Source organism: Dipodomys spectabilis, unplaced genomic scaffold (assembly GCF_019054845.1).
Source record: "Dipodomys spectabilis isolate Male_0828 unplaced genomic scaffold, ASM1905484v1 ptg000094l, whole genome shotgun sequence".
Lineage (NCBI taxonomy): Eukaryota > Metazoa > Chordata > Mammalia > Rodentia > Heteromyidae > Dipodomys > Dipodomys spectabilis.
In genome coordinates this window covers 14487832-14509532 of record NW_024870771.1, presented here as the reverse complement: position 1 = coordinate 14509532, position 21701 = coordinate 14487832, and the positions used below count along the sequence as shown (strand labels likewise).

The following is a 21701-nucleotide window of genomic DNA, read 5'->3' as shown; positions in this document are numbered from 1 at the left end:
AATTATACCTTCCTTATACAACTACTTAAAAGATAATTGAAAACAACAACAACAAACAAACAAACAGAAAAACTTTTCAGGGATAGTGCCCAGGCTCTAACTTCAAGCCCCAGGACCAGCACCAAATTAAATAAACATTCTTTTTTTCTACCTGGGGCTTGAACTCAGGGCCCAGGCACTACTTCTGAACTTTTTTGCTCAAGGTTAGTACTCTACCACTTAACCACAGCTCCACTTCCATCTGGGGGTGGGAGGAGGGCGGAAGCTTAACTGAAGATAAGAATTTCACAGACTTTTCTGCCTGGGCTGGCTTTGAACCACAATCCTAAGATTTCAGCCTCCTAAGTAGCTATAATTACAGATGTGAGCCACCAGTGCCCAGTCTTTTTTTAGGGGGAGGGGGTTTGTTTTGTAATTGGCACTACTGGATTTGGACTCAAGGCCTTGCACTTATGCAGGTACTCTTCCACTTCAGTCACATCAAGTCACATCACAGCTTTTTTTTTCTTTTTTGGGGGGGGGGCGGGGGGGGTCCGGTCGTGGGGCCTGAACTCTGGGCCTGGGCGCTGTCCCTCAGTTCTTCAGCTCAAGGCTAGCGCTCTACCACTTGAGCCACAGCACCACTTCCGGCTTTTTACTTTTTTGCTTATGTGGTGCTGAGGAATTGAACCCAGGGACTCATGCATGCAAGGCAAGCGCTCCACCACTGAGCCACCTTCCCAGCCCAACATCACAGCTTTTTTGTGCTTTATTTTTAAAGTACTTTATAGCATTGGTTGGGGAAGGTGGGAAGGCTTGAATTCAGGGCCTGGGTGCTATCCCTCAGCCTTTTTTTTTTTGCTCAAAGCTAGCATTTCTACCACTTGAACCACACCTCATTACAGCTTTTCAGCGGTTAATTGTAGATTAGAGTCTCATGGAGGGTGGGTTTTGCCCAAGCTGACTTAGAACCATGATCCTCAGATCTCAGCCTTCTGAGTAGCTAGGATTACAGGCATAAACCACTGGCACCTGGCAGGTTGTCAATTTGGAAGCACTTAACCCAGCATTCACCAGGCTAGTAGACTGAAATAATCTTTCACAGTGGATAGTCTATAGCACTGTAAAATATTGATCTTTACTGTTTAATCAGTTTATTTGCTGATTCGTTCATTTATTCATATACTCTCAATTGGCTTTTTCACTCAAGGCTGGCATTCTACCACTTGAGCCACACCTCCACTTCTGACTTTTTCCAGTTCATTGGAAATAAAGAGTCCCAAAAGAGTCTAATGGACTATATTCTGCCTAGCCTGGCATCAAACCTCAATCCTTAGATCCTGAGTAGCTAGGATTACAGGCATGAGCCACCAACTCCTGGCCAATCTGTTTTGTGATAGTATGTATATATTTGAATAATATGTATACTGTATATATATATTTTGTGTAATATGTACATATTTATATAGTGTTGTATATATGTATAACCTAAGTTATTTTGTTATCCTGTTTTTATAAATCAGATAAAATTACAAAAGAAGCTTCTGATAGTAGGTGATTTCTGCATATGTGCATATGTTGTCCAAATAAAAATACTAAATCATAAGGATTGAAATTTTTTTTTAAAGCACAGGTTAAAAACAGCAGGTGGAACTCAGCTGCATGTGGAGATGTCAGGAAAGACATTGCCTTTGTAGTACCTATGCTCCTTTCCCACATCAACATATAATTAATGTAATGATGCACATCTTTTCCTTCTCTTTAGAAACATGGGAATTATAAATTTTCTTCTCTGTTCTTAGAAGACAATGAAAATAGCGTAGGCTTTCTCAGAGGCTATTGCTTGTAAAATTCCATAGAAACACACCTGCGCTACAGCTGACACTCATTTTCTATTTCCCTGCTTCTATTAAAAATTGAGATAATCAGGCTATTTCTTGATCCTCACTCTGATAAGGTGGCCACTGGCAACTGCCAACTACTTGCCCACTAAACTTCTGATGGACAGAGATAAAGCAAGCCTAGGTTCTGATGATCACCACAACTGGGGAAGAACTTCATGGGCCTCATTATCCTATTCTACCCACTTTAATCCATACTTGAGGTTCTACAAATAAATCACAAAGTAGCAGTCCAAAGAGCTCTCTACATGTAGAAACCATCATCACCCAGCCAAGCTTCAGAGGCTCAACCTGCTCCAACTTCAGAAAAATGAAAACCTTAAAAACATGGAAAGGACAGGGCAGGGAATATTTAAATGCTGCTTTACACTGTCCTGGGAGAAGAAAAAGAAAGGACAAGAGAAAGCCTTCCAGTCTGAGTCTCTTGTCACCATAGCAGTTTTCATTCAAAAGTAGGTGCTCACTCTGGCAAACTCCATCAAAGTATGAATCCATCATTTCCCAAAGACAAATGTGTGCTGAACACATATATTAGGAACCAATGAGCCTTCTGGGGGACACTTCATATCCATACACACGTATACAAACTATGTGGGTAAAATAAATATTTAAGGAAACTTGGAGGTAATGTATTCAATTATGCATTAAGAATAAAATGTTGCTACAACATGGCTGATGTCACATGACTTTGGTATTCCAGGTGTTTAAATTGTAGTGGTCATGCTCAGTAAAACCCACAAAGCAATACATATACATATTCCTCCAGGCAGAGCCCCATGGTAGATTCTGTTTCAGTGACAGTAAAGGTAACAAAACACAAACTTGCTTCTTGTCACTACTTCTACTTCTTGGTGTCAAGAATTCTTATACTGAGAAGCCACACAAACTACACAAATACATACCCCAAAGTTAAAGTATGTGCAGCAGATTAATGCAGGTGATGCTATCCCAGATACACATCAACCCCACTCATAAGAGACTCAGACTCAAGACTTAAGATGTTAGAGTTCTGGACCCATTTCTGCCAAAGACAGAATCTTAAAAGTACATATGAAAGAAAGAACACAATTAAGTACAGAAAATTATACCATGATTAAAATTAAATAAGTTACAAAGCTTCAAGAAAACAGACTGCAATAAAATATGGGGAAATTATCAGTGAGTTTGTTGATACTAGCACAGTTATAGTAAATTATATTTTCTTATATTGTTTATATTTTCATAGCCATATGAAGAGGATTTGTGGGAGTTAATAAAAGCAATTTAGTCATTTTGAGTGAGTTATAGGAAACACTCTGTCCAAAGATTGATTCCTTTAGAGTAAGAATAATGGTAAATATACTCAGGAGGGTGAGTCAAAGACCTGGATTCTGCAGCCTGCTCTCCCTCGTGCACAAAGCATGCAAATATTTTCTACAACCTCGATATTCAAAATCTGAAGGCTGTGCTATAATCTATACAGCTTATAACTCAAACATCTAGGATGCAATGATATAGCCACAGTTTAAAGTTTCTTGCTGGAATCTGATAACTTTCATTCTTATAATAATCACTCTGATCTTTTCCCTCCCTTTTTGGAATGAGAATTACCCACTCATCCTCAAATATCACAAAGTACAGTAAAAACAACAGGCTACAATTTTATCATGGCACTTGAGATGTTAGAGACACATGGACTTGGAATTTGAGGCCAGTCTGGGATATAGACAAGTGTCCCAAGGAAAACAACAACAACAACAACACAAAAAAGGGACACTTATCAAGCAGTATAAGCACAGAATGTCCCTTGAATCACTGGATATGCTATTCTGGATGGCCTCTGAAATGTAGGGAAGCTAAAGCAGATATGGGGGTAGAGTGAGTGAAAGGATAATGATACTTGGGTATCAAGAAGGAATCATAGGTTCAAGGTTAGCAGGTAGGCCAATGTAGTAGGGAGAGAGAACTTTCAGAAAGAACATTATGACATCAGAATACTGACCTACACCAGATCACAAAGAACCTGGTGGGCAATGGAGAGCATTGAATTGTGGTCTGGGTATGGATTTGGGACAGAGGATTAACAGTGCCTGATTTACATTCTACAAGGATTACTCTGGTGCCATGTGAAAACAGACAGTAAACACGAGGGAGGAAGAGCAGCAAGAATCCTGGTTGAGAGGCTCTGAGGAAAACCCAGGTAAAATACCATGAGGCCTATATCATGAACACACTAGCAGTGATGAAAATTCAGGACACATATCAAAACTAAAGTCAACAGGATTAGTAATGGATTCAACATAGTCTATGAAACAAAGTCAGTAGTAATTCTATAGTTTCTAGCCTAGGAAAGAGGGTGAATAAAGGTTAAGTTTTAAGACCTAGAAAGCCATACTAAAGTATCCGAACAGCTGTTCAAGAAATAGCATACACATTTTATTGACATAAAACTGGAAAAAGCATAAATAGAGTCATTTTTCTACTTACCATTTGCAGACTGTATCATGTTTCCAGATTTTTGGACTTCATCAAATTTTGTAAAAATGACATTCAACCTGGAAGAAAATGAATATGCATTGTAAACATATGTGAAAATGTCAAAATGAAGTCTCTCCTTGTACAATTCATGTATGCTAATATGTTGTAAAAAGGAGAGATAAACTATTAAATATCATTACTAAAAATTATTAAACACTAAATGAAATTGAGTCCCCACTCCCCAAAAAAGCACTTACCATTGAGACAACCCCACTTAATATAAACAGTAACTACACAAGCAACAACTACAACTGAACACGTAGTACAGGTCCAGCTCTGGAGAAAAGGCTCTGGAAAGGCTGCTATCAGCCCTTTCTGCAGATTAGGAAGTCATCACCCTGTGAGGGCACAGTAGAAGGTAAAGATTCCAGCCGTGACAAATCAAGGATTCCCATCCTAACTAATACTCAATGTAACTCTTCTACGAAAAAAAATAAAAATAAATCATTATAAAAAGTAGATTCCCCCTGCTCTTTCTAAGTAGATTGACAGTTAACTGTGGATAAAACTTTTCAAATGCACTAATCTCACACTACAAGGTTTTTCTGTGGCATACTTAATTCAAAATGCTAGAAATAATTTCTCTAGAAACAAATGTTATGACTGTATAATCTTCAGCTTAAAAACTGCATGACAGTCACTTTCTATTAATGGATCATTTTTTTCTTGTCATCTAAGTTGAAGCGAAACTCCTTAGTCAGTTAAAACATGAGAGGAAAGGTTGGGAGCATAATGTTACCTTGAAGAGAGAATTGAGTTTCCCCAGCAAAACACAGGTTCCTTGGAATAAGTGGAAACATTGGGATTCCAAAGCAAAGTAGTTGGTATTCAAACGGCTGCCATTCAATCGCAAGACCAGACTGGTCATTTAAAACTTTCTTCCCCACTGTCCTGCACTAGTCATTTCACACACATCCTTCTTCTCAAACTTTGCTTCTCAGCTCCTGAGAGCTGAGATGGGAGCCATGTTCTTTAGGTGTATGTAACATGCACTGTGTCATGCCCAGCATCACTCAGTACAGTTCTACCACGGTTTACAGAGCAGAGACCTGACCCTGTCCTAGACTTCACTCTGGAATGCTTTAGATACTTCACACATTTTGTTCCTAGATCAATTAATTACTTATTCATTCAACAATACTTGAGTGTCTGTTCTGTGCCTATCTCAAAGTTACCTAAATGCTGGATTTCAAAGACTGACACTGTGAGCAAATTCTAAGCAACAGAGCAGATACAAATATGGAGCAACACAAATGAAAGGGATGAACCAGGTTGATACTCTGCTTCCTACATCTTTCCATCTCAGCCCAGAAATAGCCTAAAAATCTTTCTCAAAACTGCCCCAGGGAAACACTACCAACATAAAAATATCTCAGGACCAGATATGAGTACCACAATCACTCACAGTCAAACCAGATGGTTACTGAAGATCTGGAAAGATGCCTTAGAAGCAATTTCTTAAGATGTTTCCATCACTTTTCCCCTAATGTAACAAAGATCCCCAGTGGCTTGGCAAACCCATACTGAATATCACTACACAGGTCCTGGGCATGCCTTGACAGGCATCACTTTATTGTGTCACAACCACACCCTCTGAGGTGAGCAAACCTGCAAGTTTGTAAGTGAGGGTCTTGGTTGTCCCTGACATTACTGGAAGGGGATGTTTCTTCTTTTTTCTGGGAGAGCATTCCTAATTCGAAGTGACATTTGTAAAAGAATCTACTGGCTATCAGTGGTAAGGTCTATTCACTGTAGCCACAGGCACAACCCGGCAGGCTGGAACAATCAGGTACAAGAACAGCTGAAGAAGTCACTGCTATTGGCGTGTTTACACTCTTATCTCACCAGCTCCTTCACTGTCTTAATTTGGGGCTTAACAATGTGCCTAAAAGAACTCCAATCAAGGTCATCACCTCAAGAGATCCCTACCTTAGCTTTGCAAAACAAAAACAAAAACAGTAGGAAAAGAGGCACTGACTTTTGTCAACTACCTCTGAGGGTAGCAATCAATTCAAGGTGCATCTTTTGGAGACAATACTCTCGCACAATTCTAAAAGTGAGCTTTATACACGTTGTGTGTGTGTGTGTGTGTGTGTGTGTGTGTGTGTGTGTGTGTGTGTGTGAAAATACCGTAGAGAGGGGTTACAATTACATGGGCAAGGTAATGAGTACATTTCTCATCAAGCATTGTTGCCTCCTCCTTTGTTTCCCCTTCCCATCCCTCCCTACCCACGCCCCCGACACACACCCACACCAAAGTTGTAAAGTTTGTTTTTTGACATAACGTCTTGTACATCTCATTGTTAAGAATACTGCGAACATAATGATTATCCTGTAAAGCCATCAATTGTTTTTCTTTTATTTCAAATATTTAGGTTTCAATTTAAAATAAATTTCATGGGCTGGAGGTCAGGTTCAGGGGTAACATGCCAGCCTACTACTTGACATGATTCAATCCCTAGCACCTCCCACATATGATTCAACATAAAACTGATATCATTTTCCTCTAGTTTTTCCAAATTTGATTTTTTACATTCTTTTGCATCTTAATTTTATGTTAAATACTTCAACCTATATGGGGTTGGTTTATTTTACTATAAGATTTAGGTTTTATTAAACCTTCCTATAAATTTTTAAATAATTCCCTATTCTAGTAATCTCACCATCAACAAACTCAATCCAAACACTCAAAGATCCTAATCAGCTTTTCATATGAGTAGTAAGGAATACAAGATAGATGAACAGAATTCTTGTCCGGCACAATAGAATACAACTGTGATCCCAACACTCATGAGACTGAGAAAGAGAATTACAAATTCAAGGCCAGTTTGGAGTATACAACAAGATTATTACCTTAAAAATAACCAAATATACCCAAAAACACTAACTTAGAAGCGGGAAACACTTTGAAAACAAAAGTTTAAAAGTGCTATCCTTAATATTTTGAGTTAAGAGGAAATACCATGATCCTAAAGCAAACAGGAAAGAAGCCTGGAATCACAGAATAAGTACCTCTGAATACCTGTTGCTCCAAAAAACTAAAGGGAACACAGGCAATATTAGCTTTTTCAAAACTGAAGAAGTTGAACAAAGACTTGGGACAATTTGGGGATTATTTCTTTTAGAAAATAGGGTGATATCAACCAGTTTTTCATTGTTTGAATGTGTCCTATTTCTGTATCTAACTGAACAATAGAAAATTCCTCAATCTCACAAGCATGGTAGTTTGAAAATTAGCAGCCTGGCAGCAGCCACTGTGAAAGACACGGAACAAGTCTGGATCTCCCAAAACCCTCACTCTCAGACAACTACCATTCCTATAACTCCATTCCCAAGTTTGTCTTTATCTGGCCTGAATCACCACTAAAAAATGAGCAACTATTATTCAATAAGGTAGGAAGATTGAGATGGTAACACCACCATCACAAAGAAGCTGCCTAAAAACTTAAAAAGGAAAAGCTGGAGAATGGTGTCCACAAGTAATTTTTAAAGCAATGACATCTTCATGAGTCTAAAAGGCCATACCCACATTTAAGACTACATTCATTCCATGAAAGAGTGAAGAACGCACGAATGTCTCCTGTCTGGCTGACACTGAGATTCTGTACAAGTCAGGAAAGAGCCAAGAAGGCACAAATATCTCATATCTGGCTGACACTGAGATTCTGTATAAGTAGGAAGCAGAAAGGGAAGGCAAGGGTGTAATCTACCTGCCAGAGCAAAGAAAGAAAGCCCTACATACTTCTGAGAACCAGTCAACAAAGGCTGAGAAACTTATTGGTTGAAAACACTTCAGAAAAATCTGTTTAATCACATAATGACTGGACAACCAAACAAACTTCAGAACCCACATACAACAAAGAAAACCCTTACCATAATTATTCATGAAAGTCACTGAACAATAAGCAATATAAACAACAAAAAATGAGAAGCCTGTGCCTCTTTTTCCAAGAGAAAGAGAAACATAAAGAAGAAAATAGTCAACAGAAATTGTCTATAAGAAAGCCCAGATGGTCTGGGAAGGTGGCTCAGTGGTAGAGCACTTGCCTTGCATGTATGAGGCCCTAGGTTCGATTCCTCAGCACCACATAAGCAGAAAAAAAAGCCAGAAGTGGTGCTGTGGCTCAAGTGGTAGAGTGCTAGCCTTGAGCTGAAAAGCTGAGGGACAGCGCCCAGGCCCAGAGTTCAGGCCCCACGACCGGACCCCCCCCACCAAAAAAAAAAAGCCCAGATGTAGGACTAACTCAATGAAGACATCAAGTAAACTATTACAAATACATTGAAATATTTCTAAAGGTAATCATTTCTAAAGAAATAAAGCAAAATATAAAAACAGTATCTTATCAAGTGGAAAATACCAGTGAAGAGATAGAAAGCATTTAAAAATGAAGAAACATTGGAAAATTAAAGTACATTTACTGAAAAACAATACAAGTTTCCAGCAGCATATGTGAAGATATTCTGTTTGAGAAACATATGAAAATAAATAACAGAAATTGAGAAGAAACTAAAAGATCCTCTTACAATACCAAACAACAACAGCAGCATACATATAAAAGAAATCTCAACAAAGAAAGAAAAACCTGGAAAGTACATATGAAGAAATAATAACCAAAATCCTTATAAATTTTATATAAAACATGAACATATTTAATAAGCAAATTTGCAAGTAAAATAAAGTGATCATAACTGTTTAGATGGGATTTTTTAATACAAAATGACAAATGTTTCTTAAACTGGAAAAGTTAAATCAACCAACCAAATGGAATAAATAATAAGCATCTAAGTAAAATAAATAAAATATAGAGAAAAATATTCGGAAAAAGTTTTAAACTTCAATTTAACTCTTGGAAAAAAAATCAAAACTAAAATCTTTATTAAGTAAACCTAGACTGCCCAGAAAAGAATGAAAACTCCTATGTATGAAATTTTAAACAGGAAGAGGGAAAAACAATATTGACCTTAAAAAAGTAAAAAAGGATTACAAGAGGATACTTTGAACAATTATGTAAATAAAATTAGGTAACCATGATGAGTAAATTTCTTGACAGATACAAGTTATCAAAAGAGATTCAAGGAAGTTGAGCTGTGGCTAACATTGGTTGAGTGCTAGCTTTGAGCAAAAGCTCAGGGATAATGCCTAGGCCCTGAGTTCAAGCCCCCAGGACAGCACAAAAACAAAACAAAGTGAATTAAACAGTTCTGCATGGTGGCACATGTCTGCAATCTTAAGTACTATGACCAAATGGTTTTCGATAGAAACAAAAAAAAGTCACATAATCTCAATAGATGCAGAAAAAGAACTTGATAATATCAACATGGGTGAAGCTCTGGATTAATTCTCCAATCTCCACCAACATTTTTTTTGTATTTCAACAAACTAAACATAGGAATTTCTGCAACTGCATAAATGCATAAACAACAACAAAATCACCCACAGATAATATCATAGTGAATGATACATAAGTGAAGGCCTTGCCTCTAAAATCAAGACTAGAAGAGTGATGTTCATTCTCAATACTTACATTCACTAGATGTTCTTATGGGAGAAGAAAGGAGAAAGGGAGAGAGGAAGAAAGAAAGAGGGAGGGAGGGAGGGAGAGAGGGAGGGAGGGAGAGAGGGAGGGAAGGAAGGAAGGAAGGAAGGAAGGAAGGAAGGAAGGAAGGAAGGAAGGAAGGAAGGAAGGAAGGAAGGAAGGAAGGGAAGATACATAATAAGCTAATAATAATAATAAGCAAAACCCTTACAGTTTGTTTTGTTTTGTGTTTTTGAGTCAGCCTTGAGGTTCCAGACCTGAGCTCTGTTCCTTCCTGAGTTGCTTTCGCTCAAGGCTAGTGCACCACTTCCAGCTTTTTCTGAGTAGTTTATCGGAGATAAATGTCTTGCAGACTTTCCTGCTCAGGATGGTTCAAACAGCAATCCTCACTCAGAGCTCAGCCTCCTGAGTAGCTAGGATTGCAGGCATGAGCCACCGGCATCTAGCACATTAGTTATTTTTTATTAGCAACACATACATATTATTAAGAGAAAGGACAGTAAAAAAATCAAAAGATTATCTTGCCCATGTAATTGTAATCCCTCTGTAGAGTATTTTCACAATAAAAAAAATCAAAAGAATGAATAAGAATAGTTAAGTATCTCTAAGACAATTAAATGACAAGAGAAAGACATTACCCTTTTTTTAGCTGTTTATATCCCTATATATAAATGGCCAGAATAAAATACTAAAAATGAGAGAGGAGTCCCAGAGCAATTTCTCATCCACTTTTGCCATGAGTTCTAACACTGAAGTTTTAGCAAGTTAAAAATTAAAAGTTTGGGACTGGGAATATGGCTTATTGGTAGAGTGCTTGCCTAGCATGCATGAAGTCCGGATTCAATTCCTCAGAACCACATACACAGAAAAACCAGAAGTGGTGCAATGGTTCAAGTGGTAGAGTACTAGCCTTGAGCAAAAGCAGCTCAGGGACAGTGGCCAGGCCCTACGGTCAAGCCCCAGGACTGGCCAAAAAAAAAAAAAAAAATTGAAAAGTTTCAGTTTTCCCTTTCTAGAGAAATATAAGCAATAGATATAAAATAATTTAGAATTATTTTATTATAACAAGTATAATTGATTATATATAATACAATTGTTATCATTTAGCAGGTAATCATAATACACCAGATAATGTAAAAAAGTTGAATTATCCTCAAATATGAAGCCACTTCTGTTTTAGGAGATTGGTTTCTAAACAATAGTCACAAAAGAAATTTAATAAAGGTGACTTGTTTTCTTTTCAAAGTTTTGCACACTAAAATATAGCATATACTTAATGAATTACCTTCTGCGAAAGTCTTCGAGGTGACTATAAAATATCAAAGCATGCTGAAGTCAATGTATACAAAAGTAAGTTACAAGAAGCCACTGGTATTTTCATTTTCAAGAATACTTTACCTAATACCATACAACTATGTAATAAACATATTTAGTCTGCTCAAAGTTAATTGTCTACTTACACTCTGCACATATTACATGCATGAACTACAAAAATAGTCAAATGTTTTACTGTTCAAGCTCATAGCTCAACTACTCTGTAGGCAGCAAGACACTCAAAAATGGAGATTTAGGTAACTTCTTCAATCTTATTATCTAGTCAATATTATTTTATCCACCAGATGAGATAAAAATTAACAACTTAAGTACATGGCTCCAAACTTTATCTCTAGTTGTTTAACATTCAAGTCTCTCCTACCTGCAAAATCAACAGGTGATAAAAACTATTGCTCAAATGAGGTCACCACAATTAAGTCATTCAGCTGACATCTTTCTCATCATTTATTTCTCAGAGATTTAACTAATCTTATTCTTCTCAAAAAACATATTCTCCATGAACAATTTTTTTTTTTGGGGGGGGGAGGGTCATAGGCCTGAAATCTGGGCCTGGGCGCTGTCCCTCAGCTCTTCAGCTCAAGGCTAGTGGTCTACCACTTGAGCCACAGAGCCACTTCTGGCTTTTTCTGCTTAGGTGGTGCTGAGGAATCAAACCCAGGGCCTCATGCGTGCAAGGCAAGCACTCTACCACTGAGCCAACTTCCCAGCCCCAACAAATTCTTAAGAAGACAAATTTTTATTGCACAATTAAATTGAACTTTTGGAAAACTTTAAACAAACTCTAAAAATACTTCCTTGGAATCTGGCTTACCTGAAAAACTTACTATACTCACCAAATAACAAATGATTCCCTAGTGAAGTAAGAGAGGTTTAGAATAGCCAAGATACCAGCCAATCACATGGAACCACATTTGAGCCACTAAATTTACCAAACAAGGATATGATAACTGCAAAAGCTCATCTCATTCACAGACTGGGAAAAAGCAATCCAGAAATTCAATCCTAAAAACCAATTCTAAAATATTTTTGGAAGCTCAACAGATCCCAAATAGCCAAGGTAATCCTGAACAAAACAAAGAGTTCAAATTATACTTCAGAACTAAAGTGACAAAAATGGCATGGTTCAAAAAAAAAAAAAGACACAAAACCCAATAAAACACATAAGAGACTCAGAAATAAATCTACACAGCTATCATTATTTGACTTTTGACAAAACATATGTTGGAGAAAAGACAGCCTCCAACAACACTATATGCAAAAGATTGAAGGCTCCTATGTGTCCTGTGTTTTTGTTTTTGTTTTGGCCAGACCTGGGGCTTGAACTCAGGGCCTGGGCAATGATCCTGAGCTTCTTTTGCTCAAGGCTATAGCACCATTATCACTTGAGCCATAGCAACACTTCCAACTTCTGTTTATGCGGTACTGAAGAACTGAACCCAGGGCTTCATGAATGCGAAACAAGCACTCTACCACTAAGCCACACTCCCAGCCCCCAGAAATAATTATTTAATGAAAAGACATCCCACAGAATGGGAGAAAGTCTTCACTCATGATTTATCAGACAAAAGATTAAAAATCTATAATATACAAAGAACTAAAAAAAAAAATTAAGACACAGAATAATTGACTTATCAAATGGGCAAATGAATTAAACAGTTCTCGGAAGCATAAATGGCTAATAAGCTCATAAGTTCAACAGTCTCAGCCATAAGAGAAATGCAAATCAAAACTAATTCCATCTTACCCCAGTCAGAATGGCTATTATCAAGAAAACAAACAAGGAATGACGACACAGATAGAAATCTCTCATATGCTGGTGGTAGATATATAAACTAGTACAACTACGGAAATCAGTATGGAAGTTCATAAAAAAGCTAAAAATGGATCTACTTCATAACCCCCACACCTGGTATATATCCAATGTACATCAATATACACAAAAGACACCTTAAATACTCATCTAATCATCTAGCTGTAGTAAACACTGTTCAAAAGCCAACCTGTGGAGTCAGCCTAGATGCCCAACAACTGATGAATGGATAAAAATATGCGATATAGGCACGATGGAGTATCATTCAGCCATAAAAAGAATCAAATTATGCCATTTGCAGAAAAATGGATAAAACTCAAGATCATTATATGAACAAAAGTTAAATTAACTTGGGCACATTTCCAACAAAATAAACATGGTGACCTGATCTCTGGACCTAGAGTGCTAAATCTTTAATACTACCTTGTAATAAAACAAAGAATGTGGAATTTCAGCTTTTTTTTGCTCTATTTGCTTCATAAAGATAGCCTAGTTCTTTAGGAGCTAGCATCTGAATATCAAAGCTTCACCACAATGGAAGTGAGGGAAATCATTGAGCTGCCTAAGACAGTACTTGACAGCAGAAGCTTTCATTCTTTTTTTTTCTTTTTTTTTTTTATTCTGAACATACTGTACAGAGGGGTTACAATTACATGGGCAAGATAATGAGTACATTTCTTATCGAGCATTGCAGCCTCCTCCTTTGTCTACCCTTCACATCCCTTCCCAGCCTCCCCCCACCCCCCCCCAACCTATCCTCCCCCTGCCCCCCACTAAAGTTGTAAAGTTCGTTTTCAACATGACAACTTGTATTTCTCATTGTTGCAACAGGTCCACCTGTATCCTTATTTAAACGACTTGTTTTTCCCCTTCCCCTCCACAAATTATACCGACATCAAATATAGTGAAAGCAGGGATTATACTGTGGGGGAGGGACATACAAAGCAACAAAGAAATAATCTTAAAAATGCGTTAGAAACAAATGCATGAAAGAAAGAAGTGAAGGACCTCTATGATGAAAACTTTAAAAACTTGAAAAAGGAAATCAAAACAGAACTTAGAAAATGGCAAAACCTCCCATGCTCCTGGATTGGAAAGATTAACATCTTGAAAATGGCAATACTTCCCAAGGCTATCTACAAATTCAATGCGATACCTATCAAAATTCCAACCTCATTCTTCAAGGAAATAGAAGAGGCAATCCAAAAATTCATATGGAACAATAAAAGACCCCGAATAGCAAAAACGCTCCTTAACCGAAAGAACACTGCTGGAGGAAAATCAATACCAAATTTCAAACTCTACTATAAAGCCATAGTAATCAAAACAGCTTGGTACTGGCACAGAACAGACCTCAGGACCAATGGAATAGAACTGAAAACCCAGAAATGAACCTACAGACCTATAGCCATCTAATCTTTGATAAGGAAGCTAAAAAAATAGAATGGAAGAAAGACAGCCTCTTCAGTAAATGGTGCTGGCAAAATTTATTAACTACTTGTAGAAAACTAAAGCTAGATCCTTATATATCACCCTGCACCAGAATCAACTCCAAATGGATCGAAGCTTTCATTCTTATTCAGAGGTCTAAGCAAGTTCTCTGCAGATTCCTTTTTTTTTTTTTTTGCCGGTCATGGGGCCTGAACTCTGGGCCTGGGCGCTGTCCCTCAGCTCTTCAGCTCAAGGCGAGCACTCTACCACTGGAGCCACAGCACCACTTTCGGCTTTTTCTGTTTATGTGGTGCTGAGGAATCGAACCCAGGGCCTCATGCATGCAAGGCATTCACTCTACCGCTGAGCCACCTTCCCAGCCCTGCAGATTCCCTTTTAATATTAACACAGAGAGACGGATTTAAACAAACGATGCTGGAGAGGCTGGAAATGTGTGGCTCTAACCTCAGCTCTGGCATCAATGCCCTGGGGGTTTCACCTGAATCATCCAGTCCTTGGAGCTGCCTAGACCATCCTGGTTTAAATGATCTATTAGCACAACTCACAGACTAAGCACAGCTATTCTTTTTTCTTTTTTTTGGTCCGGTTGTGGGGCCTGAACTCTGGGCCTGGGTGCTGTCCCTCAGCTCTTCAGCTCAAAGCTAGCGCTCTACCACTTGAGCCACAGTGCCACTTCTGGCTTTTTTCTTTATGCTTATGTGGTGCTGAGGAATCAAACCCAGGGCCTCAGGCATGCAAGGCAAGCGCTCTACCACTGAGCCACCTTCCCAGCCCCATCACAACTATTCTTAATGCTGTGATTTAATAAAGCAAAAGGGTACAGAGGACAGGTGACAAAGGAAACTGGTGGCTGGGCAGAGAGAGTCCAAAGGAGACCAAGCACCAGCTTCCTAGACACAGGGAGTCACATAGCATAGTTTTCATTCACCCAGTTTAATGAGGTGCTGTCTAGCAGGAAAGCTGCCTAGAGACTCAGCACCTAGGATGTTTAACTACATACTGAAAACATGCACATGCGTCCCCTGAGTTGTACTCGAATTCCAGGCTCCCAAAAGGAAAGTAGGTACACAGACTAAACAGCACTGTGTTGACAATCTGGACACAGTAGTAATCCTCTCCCATCTCACTCTTTGGGAGTTATCCAAGTTTCCAGACACAAGCCAGGAGCCAGTTTTTCTAAGGAAGGGGTCTCAAGGCTGCTTCAGTAACTCTTTTCTCAACTCAAAATTCTCCTAGAGCGTGGTTTCACAATGTGATCTCCCTCTAATTTGCTACTTTGCTCTCCTTTCCTTCCCACAAGGCAGAGGAAACCTCTGTGCAAAATGGAAACTGTACTGTTGGTAGTCATGGCCTGGGGCCACCATGAGCAACATATAGCCTGTTTGAGACCACTGCGGAGTAGGTATCACTTGCTCAAGGCGTTTTTCCAGGACCAATGCTGATTTCACTCTTTGAAACCTCACCCTCTTACTCATCTGTGCCCTCTAGTTTTCCAGAGACCATTAGTGGCTCTTTTTCCTCTTAAGTGCTCTCGCCACATATTTCTTCAGAGATCAGAATGCTGAGGTCCATCAACCACAGAAATAACACACAGGCCAGGTGTCCCTTATGTGATATGATAGGAACCAGAAGCACTTCCAGCTTCAGTTTTCCTGAACTCAAGAATATCTTGGAATAAATAACATCAAATTAGCCAGACCCCAAAGAAATTTAGGCCCCATAATTTCCCTCATTTGCAATAATTAGCATATGTATAGGATAATTTTATCAGATGAGCAGAAAAAGCTCAAAAGCTATGTTCATCTGACCATATAAGATGATGCTAAATGAAATAAACCCCAAGATATGGACACAAGAGGTCTTTCCTTGTTGTTGTTTTAAATATACTATGTGATTTTTTTTTTTGTTTCCTTTGTATGCTCTTCCCCCTAGGGTATATCCCCCGTTGTCACTGTACTTGATTTTGGTACCCTGCATCTTGTATATACATGTGTCTAATTTGGAGAGAGGAAAGGGAATAACAAAACGCTGAAACAAGGACAAAGGATGACCCAGTGCAACAATGACACCCACAAGAGAGTACATTTGAAATGAACTTTTACAGTTTCGGGGGGACAGTGGGGTAGGCAAGGGGGGTGGGGGGGAAGGGATAGTGGGAGGATTAGGGAAGGGATAACAATGCTCGCCAAGTAATATACTCATTGCCTTATTAATATAACTGTAACCCCTCTGTATAGCATTTTTACAATAAAATAAAATTCAAAAAAAGATTATCTGCTGTGAGCTGAGAAAAACTTGCAGACTTCAGATTATGGAGGATTTCAGATTTGAGGATTGTCGATTAGAGATGCTCCATTCTATCCTCATAGATCACCTTTTGTTAAATACATGAAAGCAGTGCTATTCCCATCTAGTTCTCTGATGCAGAGCACAGGGGGCCATGGTGAAAATAACAATGGGGTAAGGTCTGACTTTCAACAAGGAAGCACAGCCCCGTTCACTCACTCACAGAACCCCCATGTTAGAGTCTAGGGCCCACTTCCAGCCCACCAATCTCACCAACTGTTTCAGTAGCTATGCCCTATCCAGATGCCCAGGACTCACTCTCTTTCTTGGAAAAGGGCAGAGAAGATTAAAAAGGATTCAATCTTGGCTCAGACTCTTACGAGCTGTGAAATCTGTATATCTGGGCCCCTGCAGGTCTTCTGAACACAAGGACAGACAAGCTATTCTATGAGTTATTCCCAGTCTGATTGCCTAGCAACTTCAAGTTGCTTTTTCTCTTACAGGAATAACATGAATCCATGTGTTTATACTTTATTTGGTACTAAATTGATATTCAACTGTTTCCTGGTTTTTAAAATCCTGACTGTAAGAAAGAGTGATCTGTGGACTCAAGGTGTCTTGGGCATCAGCTTCTACATCTGAAAATGACATGACTGAGCAGGAAACATTCACAATGTCTTTCAGAACTATTATTCATGTTATTCCTTTCTAGCAGACACATTCGAGAATAGCTTTCCTTTCCAACAAATATATTGTAAACATCTACCATGCTAAGTGTTACACACCTAAGTGCTGTGTGTAACAAGAGGTAGACCCAGAGAAAGGGTGAATGCTTCAACATCATTGCTTTTAAGGTACTTCTAAAATCAGCCTGTGGCATGAGGTCAGACCAAATGTCTGGATGAAAAAGTCTTACTTCTAAGGTAATGGAACAGGAGGGGTTGGTCCCTGAAGTATGGTATGAAAAAGATCTCCAACCACCAATCCTCTGACCATGCGTTCTATGAATAAAATGACCAGATCAAAAGTAGTAATACAAACCAAGATGATACCTAAAAAAGAATAGGAAAACAGGAAGAAGTATGAACTCACCGGGACTGTGGCAATCCTTTTTTACTGAGATCTGCCCTCACACGTTCTCCTACATGTCTGTAAATTTCCACTAAGCTGTTTATTGCTGCATCTCGAACCTAGATGTAAAAGAAGAGATCTTACAGCTGCTCTGTGTCATTCCCAAGCACTTCCTGCTGAGACACACCAGGCTATATGCCACCCCATTTTACCACCAATTTACAAACACTGTGAATGCAATCTCGTACACAATGGACTAGGCAGACACACTGGAGTTTTTATTTGGCTAATAAAATCCCATAAGGCAGAAAAGGCCCAGGTTCTTACCCTTCATTGGTGTTAAAATCCATATCCCATTCTTCTCATTGCTTAGGATATGATGTCAGAAAACCAGAATTTGCATACCATCTTTCCAAAGTTATAAGGAAAGGAGGTTAAACAGTTCCCCAGGTAACCCCAGCCCCTTGGAAAGATCCAGTTTACTCATTTAACCCTAGGGACAGAAGAGTTCAGGAAGCACAGGCTGTGCTGGAGGGGAGCAAGGTCCTGGCAAGGCAGTGGTCCACACCTTTCTGCTCCCTCTACATCCTGAGTCTGCTAGTCTCTTTCTGAAGATCTACCTGTCTTCCTGGGAACTGGCAACATCTGGACCCAACCAGAATTATCTGTTGAAAGAAACCTTTGCGGGTACTTTCTGTTTATCCAGGACCATCTTTCCTTCCCCGCTCAGACTTTAGCTCCTGTAGCCACAAGCAGGGAAAATGTGCTTCTTATGAGATGCTGAGCAAAGTTACAAAGTGGATATTTAAAAAGAAAAATAATTCTTTGCAATCCAAATGAATGAAGATCACTTGAAACATTATGTAATGGTTAGTTTTTTAGTACTGGAGAAGAATGTCAGGCCTCATATATCTCAGGTAATGTTTATTTTATTTTATTATTAAGTAGTTGTATCTTTTTTTTTCTTTTTTTCCTTTTTTTTTGGTCGGTCGTAAGGCTTGAACTCTGGGCCTGGGCGCTGTTCCTCAGCTTTTCAGCTCAAGGCTAGCACTCTACTACTTGAGCCACAGCACCACTTTTGGCTTTCTGGTGGTTTACTGGAGATAAGAGGCTGACAGACTTTCCTGCCCCAGGCTGGCTTTGAACCATAATCCTCAGCTTTCTCAGCCTCCTAAATAGGTAGGATTACAGCCATGAGCCACCGGCGCCCCGCAAATATCTTTTTAAATAGGAACTTTTGGTATTCTATAATACACTGGGACATGATAAATTATACAGGACTCTCGGCATTCACACATGGTAAGACCAAAAGAAATATTCTTAGGGGAGGAACACAAAGGCACAATGTGTATGTGCCTCTGATCATATAAAATAATATTGATTGAAATAAACTCTAGCAAATTGAAACCAAAAAAAAAAAAAAAAAGCACGCCTAAATGTTTGCTAAAATGTGTTTGGTGGCACTGGCACTATTGGGCTGGACTGCAGGGGGATGGGGAGCTGGAAGAGAGGGAGGGAACCAAGGGGGAAACTCTAGCAGTGAGTGAGAAACAATGAGGGCCTAGAATAGAAGGGGGGAAAAAAAAGAAAGTTCTGTCTATCAGAAAGTTATGTGAATAAATTTGGGGCAAAGGAAAATGGGACAAGTGGTGAAAGGGGAGGAAGAGGAGGTACAAATGGACAGGGAAGGGAAAGAGGAGGAAAAAGAAAAAAGATCATAAAGAGAAAGGGACAGCCTGATTTTGCTAGGAAGGGCAGGATTTCATCAGATCTAGATGGAATGTGGCAGGTGCTAGGTTTCTAATGGGACACTTGAGCAAAGGCACCAAAGTAGGGACATACGGTATATGTTTCAGGAATGCCAGGTGCAGCACTCTGGGCAGACACAAATATGAACTAAGAACGTAGCACAAAAGACATTTGAGAGGATGAACATTTTTCTTGAAGAAACCTGAATGTGGACTATGTATTAAACAGTGTCACTGTATCAATGTTAGATTTGTTTCTTTTTTTTTGGCCAGTACAGGGGCTTGAACTCAGGGCCTTGGCACTGTCCCTGAGCATCTATTGATTAAGGCTAGCACTCTACCACTTGAGCCACAGCATCACTTTCAACTTTTTCTGTTTATGTGGTGCTGAGGAATTGAACCCAGGGCTTCATGCATGCAAGGCAAGCACTCTACCACTAAGCCACATTCCTACCCTAGATTTCTCATAGATATAGTAAAATCACATGTAGTTATATAAGAAAATATTGCTATTAGATGATACACATTTCCAAGAGTAAAAATATATCTGCGTATTACTTCAAATAGCTCAGAAAAAAGTCTATGTCTTCTGCTGGTAAGTGGTTCACTGAAATCACAGCTACTAAGGAGATTGAGACCTGAAGGATCATGATTCAAAGTCAAACTAAGCAGAAGCATCCCTGAGACTCCTTACCTAATTAAGCAACAAAAAGCTGTGCTTAAGCCCGGTGCCGGTGGCTCATGCCTATAATCCCAGCTACTCAGGAGGCTGAGATCTGAGGATCACAGCTCAAAGCCAGCCCAGGCAGGAAAGTCTGTGAAACTCTTATCTCCAATAAACCACTCGAAAACCGGAAGTGGCGCTGTGGCTCAAGAGGTAGAGCACTCGCCTTGAGCTGAAAAACTGATGGACAGAGCCCAGGCCCAGGCCCAGAGTTCAAGCCCCATGACCAACCAAAAAAAAAAAAAGCAAGCTGTGCTTGAGGTGTGGCTCAAGTGATAGAGTGCCAGCCTTGCATAAAAAGTAGGATGCCCCAGTGGTGCCAGGAGAAGAAAAACAAAAGTCTATGTCCGTAAATGTATGTCCATGTATACAAACAGAGGCAATAGATGAGACAAAATGTTAATAATAGCATTCATAATACTACTCGATTTTTCTGAAAGTTTAAAACTTTGCAAACAAAAAGGAAGAATTTTAATAGAGAATGGAATGAAAGCTAGTACTGTTGCACGGGAGGTGTCATTAACTCAATAGGCAGAGATGGGGGAACAACATGAAGGAGACAGAGGTGGGCTACAAACAATTTACAGCTGGAACACTGCAGGCTACCCTTTGATTTGCAAGCATCCTATGATAGGTAACCTTACCATACACAAGCCATACTGTCTCCTGAAACCTTATGCTATGGACTAATCTGTACTCACAAAATCCAAATATTGAGGCCCTAAGCCCCAATATGTGGAGATGGAGGTATGTGGATGAGGGTAATTGAGGATAAAGACGGGCATAAAGGAGTACGGCCCTGAAATGAAAGGAGTAGTAAGCTCAAAATAGACACAACAGAGCTGCACACCCATGAAGAAGTCATAAAGGCTTACAGGGTGAAGGCAGCTATACACAGACCTGGAAGAAACCCCCACGCCAGAACCCTACTGTATCTGGGACTCTGATCTCACACTTCCAGCCTCCAGAACTGAAAGAATATACATCTCTATATATGCCCCCATACAATCTATGTTACTTCATAAGGGTAGCCAGAGTTGACCAACAGAGAATATCACTTTATTTTAGAAAATATATCATTTCTAATATCAAGAAACATTTCACATAGAAACATGACTAGATTACAATGGTAGTGTAATATGTGCACTGTGTCTAGGCACAGCGTACCATCTCTGATTCCTCTATTGATAGCACCTGCTCAGCAGCTGGTGGAGGCCTCTGAAGAACCATCAGTATCAGCTACTAAGTAGTCTGGGCAATGAGCAATTAAATGAGAGAATTACAAGCTCCAGAGTCAAGGGAGACCTAAGACCCTAGTTGGCCACAAAGGATGCATGTGAC

The 21701-nt window shown here is 39.3% G+C and overlaps 1 protein-coding gene across 9 annotated transcripts in view; it reads right to left on the bottom strand.

Moving 5' to 3' along the window:
• Clasp1 (cytoplasmic linker associated protein 1) overlaps positions 1–21701 on the bottom strand; it is a 264790-nt gene that overhangs the window by 140679 nt on the left and 102410 nt on the right. For all 9 annotated transcript variants that reach the window (XM_042685291.1, XM_042685295.1, XM_042685298.1 and 6 more), the window contains exons 7-8: positions 17910–18007; positions 4347–4414 (exon numbers count right to left, since the gene is read on the bottom strand). In XM_042685291.1, the coding sequence (XP_042541225.1) occupies positions 4347–4414; positions 17910–18007 (166 nt within the window). The remainder of the gene's footprint in view (positions 1–4346; positions 4415–17909; positions 18008–21701) is intronic.